The 5,489-nt window shown below is 44.4% G+C and overlaps 1 protein-coding gene across 2 annotated transcripts; it reads right to left on the bottom strand.

The window, feature by feature from the left end:
* Positions 1–1,832: 1,832 nt before the first annotated feature.
* On the bottom strand, positions 1,833–5,483 carry LOC119286974 (denticleless protein homolog). Of its 2 annotated transcripts, none has more exons than XM_037566444.1 (16): positions 5,188–5,483; positions 5,002–5,110; positions 4,839–4,903; positions 4,689–4,727; positions 4,480–4,576; positions 4,298–4,394; positions 4,121–4,187; positions 3,964–4,040; positions 3,716–3,794; positions 3,554–3,636; positions 3,377–3,461; positions 3,212–3,280; positions 3,058–3,125; positions 2,925–2,973; positions 2,265–2,723; positions 1,833–2,173 (listed from the first exon to the last, which is right to left on the bottom strand). In XM_037566444.1, exons 1-15 carry the CDS (start codon positions 5,386–5,388, stop codon positions 2,340–2,342), a joined length of 1,569 nt encoding a protein of 522 aa, XP_037422341.1. In that variant the 5' UTR covers positions 5,389–5,483; the 3' UTR covers positions 1,833–2,173; positions 2,265–2,339. The 2 variants fall into 2 exon arrangements, with proteins under 2 accessions (XP_037422341.1, XP_037422342.1); XM_037566445.1 differs by having other exon boundaries at positions 3,554–3,633.
* Between the last annotated feature and the right edge of the window lie 6 nt (positions 5,484–5,489).

Genomic DNA, 5,489 nt, shown 5'->3' with positions numbered 1-5,489 from the left:
AAAAGGAAAAGGGCTCGGTGGAGCCTAAGGTCCAAAGTGCATATTCGGGTATCTTAGATAAGTATTTACGGTGTGAAATTAGAGGGTATCTTGACATATAGATGTTTCTTAAATAAATCCAGTTGCATTGTGGAGCATGACCTACTCTTATGTTAGGAGAAGCAACGAGAAAAGCATCTTGATTAGTGGCTTGGATCAAAGAGAAGGCTGCCTAGAGAATCCCCTTCTTTTGACGAGATAAGTGCTCGACTACCGGTTCAAGTCAAAGATAAAGACACCTCGAAGCTCCCTTACTCTCGGCATTGTTGTAGCCTTTTGAGATCCCTCAAACTCACCTGAAACTTCGAGTTTGTATGGCTCTATGGGATGTCTCTCCCCCCTATAATATTCCAAGTGAGAGAGTGGTTATATAAACACGAGCACAAGGCTTCAAGCCAGCTACCAAGGAGCACAGCAGGCTCACGATCCCCAACCTCTTACGTGTCGTTGTACACCCTTATTGTCTCCCTCGATTCCCTTCCAACCGGGGTCCAAAATTCAAAATCGCTATGCTAAATCTTGTTGCGGTGTCACCCTCATAGAAAACTTGTGTCACCCATGAAACAGCTTTTGATCCCTTTAGGGCGTAGCAGATTTCTTGCTGGTGTGCTTTCTTCTTTATTCAGATTGTTAGAATGTAGCAGATTTCTTGCTGGTGTGCTCACGTCCGATTGCTGCTCTGATACCACTTGTTAGAATTAAATCCAAGGCACTTCATCGATCATCCGAGGACCAAGCAATCACACGAGCACGACACCGAGATTTGTTAACGAGGTTCACCGATATGACTACATCCCCGGGGCCTGACTACGGGCGCTCCTTCCCGTGACACCGTCACAAAACCGCACCCGGCCACCCGGGCGCCGGCACACGCGCCGGCTCCCCCTTGCGTGCCTATGCTATTATGTTGGCATAGGTTACATCCTGTGTCTACCCCCGCTATATATGAGAGGCCTAGGATACAACTGTCCTATTAGGACACAACTCCACATCCTATGTAAACACAATACAACTCTTAGTTCAACTGTAACCTACCTTGTACACAATATTCGACACAACTCTAACACAGATTGGATTGTGTTGTAGTATTTTTCAGACTTCATCGTAATTAGGAGTGTGTCTTTAAACAGCACAATGAATATGGCATGCTCTTGCTAAAGAAATATAGCTAGAGCTTTCTTGCAACTATGTTTTCTAAACTAAATATGTTTACGTATAAATGAAGTATGAAAATTTGGTTATTAGGTAGTAATACAAGGGATGTTGATGTGACATGGGCATTTGACTGGAAGCATGAACAAACTCTGTGTACCAAAAATGTAGTGACCATAGGAGCGGCATGGGCTAGGTCAAAGCTTGGTCAGGCATGGAAAGATGCATAACCAAATCAGGCCTATGTTCAAACAATATGATTGTGATCCCTGAGAAAAATATGTGCATTAAGCTAGTAGCTATTAGCAGTGAAGTACTTCCTCTAATTTCTAAGATATTTTGAGCAAAGCTTGTTGATGGTAAGGGCAGGTCAAAGTGTCCAGATAGTTTCAACTATTGACCATAAGTCCAGATTGATATGTTCTTTTGCAAGCTCCAGAGGCATTAAAAGATTGCAGGTTTCATGCATTTAATTCAAACAAGTAAAAATATATTTCTTAATAATTCCAGCCATGCCAAAATAATCTCCATTATTGACCATGGCCCATGGATCATTTTATAAGCTGACCAACATTGGCCAGCCTAAAGGCAAACAATATATGACATTGCTATGCACAGCACAGAACTCATGGAACGCGTTATAGCCAGGAACCAACCACAAGTCCAAATTCCTTTACTCTCATGTTCAAAGAGATAATTGTCAACATTGATTTTTACTAGATCATTCTTTAATTACTAACAATGCACTAGGGAAATCTCACAGAGATCTCTTTAATTTTGTTACTAATAACAAGATTTCCTCAAGTCACAACCTAACAAGCTCAATGAGGAAATAAAATACAAAGAGAAAAGGCAGATGGTTTTAACAATATATATCATGTACAACGGCACTTCATCAGATCAATCATCAGCATATGACCAGATCAGCAAGACAGGGATTTTCCAAAAGTTGCAGGTCCCGTAACCGCTGAACAAGCTTGGCCTGCGTAGAAGAAAAATGAGAGTAATGAGTTAGCATGCCGAACTGTCAATTAGCAGCAGAGTAAGTTCTTGCAGAAAAACAAGATTCTCACCATAAGTTAAGAAAGCTCCTCAGGGCAGCTCAGAAGAATCCATGATACTGTCTTATTTGTCAGAAAGTTTTGACTTCAAGATGTGCTGCTGCCAAAGTAGTCCCGGATAGTTTTCCTTTTCAGCGAAGGCGGTGGGTTCAGGACTGAAGAGGGACTGCTCATTTGAGCTCCTGGGCTGTTCCTAGTATCCAAGGCCTCCTCCCGAAATACCGAAAAGGCTCTCTTTTTCGCAGACTCAGGCGTGCCAAACTCCAGTACTCTTGGCCGGAGGGGTGAGTGTGAACTGGTTGGCAATTCACTGTCAGCACTGGTGCAGGCTGCTACATCTCTTGAACTAGTCGCTCGCTCATGGCTAGCCGATCTTGGGCAGTCGATGTTTGGAGCAGTTACCCTCTTACGGATGACTGTTGGGGAACTAATGTTGGTGCAGTCTATTTTCTTGGTGTTCCATACACGAACCTGATGCACAGAACAAAGTGTCAGGCTGTCAGTAGCAGTTTTCAAGTTCCTAACCAAACTCTTGTTCTTTCCATTTGTAGATTAGATGACAACAAATATTATAGATGCCCCTAATCATGGTGAGATGACTGGGTTCATTTTGTTGTAGTGTTTGACAAGGCAACTTTAAGATGAAACTTGTAAACTTTTAACAAGACTCACCGTGGAATCATCAGATGATGATACTATCTTTCCAACCTCCAAAGAGCACCTGAAATTGCAAAATTGGCATTGCAACATGAGCACTATGGTAACAGTAAGACATTAAGAAGTAGCCATTCTGGATAGATCATACCAGTCAACTGAAGTGACTTCACCCTCATGGCCTTTCAGAACTATAGGCCCATTTTCAGGCTGATCCACCTACATAAGTGAGAAGGAATTAGCAATTTAACATGAACACAGTGTATGAAATGTAAAAGAAAAGGTAATAGGGATGCAACAAATACCTGCCACAAGTAAACATTGCCATTGCTCGAACCGCCTAAAATATGAGTCCCATCAGGACTAATAGCAGACTGTATTCAAGCACCAAAGCAGGTGTTAAATAAAACACATGAAAGAAACTAAGAATATGCAGCTGGAAGAGAAGGCTAAACCAGTTAGCTACTCACCTTGACAAAGAAAGACTCAATTTTGCTGCCAGTGTAAGTCTTTATTGGACCCTTGTCCATGTGGAGAGTACTATACAGATAGATCCTGAAATTGGAAAGCTTATGAAGTCAGAAGCAATTCCCTCCAGTGACATCAGTTTTTTGCAGTTCTGTGTAGTGGTCAAATATTATTCTCACCTGTGATCCATGCATGACGCAGCAATATACGCACCATACGAGTCTTGAGACAAGCAAGAGATCCCATGTGTCACCCCCTCCTTCTGAATGAAAGGATTCCCTGTTAGCCTTGAAACTGAATTACAAATGCATTCTGTTGCAATTTGCAAGCTGCTTGCTTACCGAAGGTTGTGCTGTTGATTGAGAGGTTTTGTTGGAGATGGGCGCTTTAAGGTTCCGTGTATCCCAAAATTTCACAACGCTGGAATACATTTTAAGAGTTAGATAAAATCAAACTACAGCAGAGGTGCATTGTATTAAAAGTGGTGCGTTCATAATTGAAACATGCCACTGGCATGCATAATTAGCCATGTAAACTATATTAACTTATGTAGTAAGTGCAGAATAAATAGGATGGGCCAACGCCTTACTTGTCTGCAGCACCAGAAGTAGCAATGGAGATATCGTCTTTCAGATACAGAACTGATGTGATGCTTGTTGAAGCTCCCTAAAGATGACCAATATCAGCAACTGAACCCACGGAAATGTACAGTCCCCAGCCAAAAAGATTCTATGCAAATTCAATACCTTTGCTCGAGCCCTTGTCCGATTCCTTCGCGTGGGACTGTGCGCTTCTTTGACAACAGCAGAAGACCTAACATGTAAAAACAGCTGAATTCAGCGAAAGATGCTACATTGCTACAGAAATTGATGGTTGCAGTTAAAAAGGAGCATTTAGATTACAGTAGCCATTAGATGACATACATGAGGCATGCTTCACCATGGCCATTTGGGGTTTTGGGATCACATCTTAGATCCCAAAGTGCAAAAGAACCATCTCTTGAACCGGAAACAATAAGATCTGCATAGACAATAACAATGGAGTTCATGAACCTATGCAGACATGCCACAAACTAAGTTAACCAAGTTCAAGATATACAACTGACCAGGATTTGAAGAATGGCATGACAATGACTTGACACTTCCAGTGTGCCCTGACAGCACACCAAGGCACTTCTTATTCTCCACGCTCCATATCTTTACCTGATACAGTACAGGCAATTACAGTGAGATTATGCACACAAAAAATCAGACCAATGATACATAGTTGGTGTTGTGAGAAATTAAATGAACTGATTGATCATGTTGTACTTACAGTTTGGTCGCCTGATGCAGTTAGTAATTGGGATCCCTCCTATATAAATGACATAATTCAGCGGTTAACTTTGCCAGAGACACACAAAAATACACTGCTGAGAGACAGAGAAAACAGATGTAGTAGCATATTGCAGGCAAATGTGGCTACCTTGATCCAGCACACGTCAAAGATGGCATTGTTGTGAGCAACCCAATCGGACAGCCTCGTTTCAGCTACAAAAGAGCAAGATTTCAGATTGGAACTACCCAATTTTAGCACAAAATAGCCTAAATGCCAGTTAGTTAGATCAGAAGGGGGCACCGAAGCTAACCTGACTTCTCAATGGAGGAGGATCTGGAGGGGAGGCGGCGGCGGGTGTCGTAGATGGCGACATACCCGTCCTCGTCGGCGACCGCCAGAAGGCGAGAGATCTGCGGGACCTGTAGGGGGAGGGGACGGATCAGCGCGCCGTCGCCGTCGGCCTCGCCAAATCTAACTAAGACGAGAGGAAACGAACCTTGCAGAAGGAGACGGCGAAAGGGATGGCGGGGTCGCCGGAGTGCTCGACGGAGATGACCCCGCAGCCGCGGTCGCCGGGGTCGGAGGAGAGGTCGGAGAGGTATGGCAGCCGCGCCGCGGAGGCGCGCGCGGAGCCCCTGCCGCCGCTGAGCTCCCGCGCCCGGAGCCCGCCGAAGAAGGACGGCGGCCGCGTCGCCATCGGGGAGAGGGGGGCGGAGGGGGCGAGGAAAGGAGGCTTCGGGCGCGAATTGGGGTGGTGGGGAGGATTGGCGGGTGGGCGAGCGGACGAGGTTTATGGGA

The sequence above is a fragment of the Triticum dicoccoides genome, chromosome 4A (genome assembly GCF_002162155.2).
Source record: "Triticum dicoccoides isolate Atlit2015 ecotype Zavitan chromosome 4A, WEW_v2.0, whole genome shotgun sequence".
NCBI classification, from domain to species: Eukaryota; Viridiplantae; Streptophyta; class Magnoliopsida; order Poales; family Poaceae; genus Triticum; species Triticum dicoccoides.
Note: the sequence above shows the minus strand (reverse complement) of the source record. Positions and strands in the feature narration are given on the sequence as shown.

Excerpts from the sequence above, each read along its gene's own strand:
- LOC119286974 (XM_037566444.1), bottom strand. The coding sequence starts at position 5,388 with ATGGCGACGCGGCCGCCGTCCTTCTTCGGCGGGCTCCGGGCGCGGGAG. Across the intron at positions 4,728-4,838 it reads TTGACGTGTGCTGGATCAAG|GAGGGATCCCAATTACTAAC; the intron begins GTAGCCACATTT and ends TCATTTATATAG. Across the intron at positions 2,974-3,057 it reads GAAGTCACTTCAGTTGACTG|GTGCTCTTTGGAGGTTGGAA; the intron begins GTATGATCTATC and ends TTGCAATTTCAG.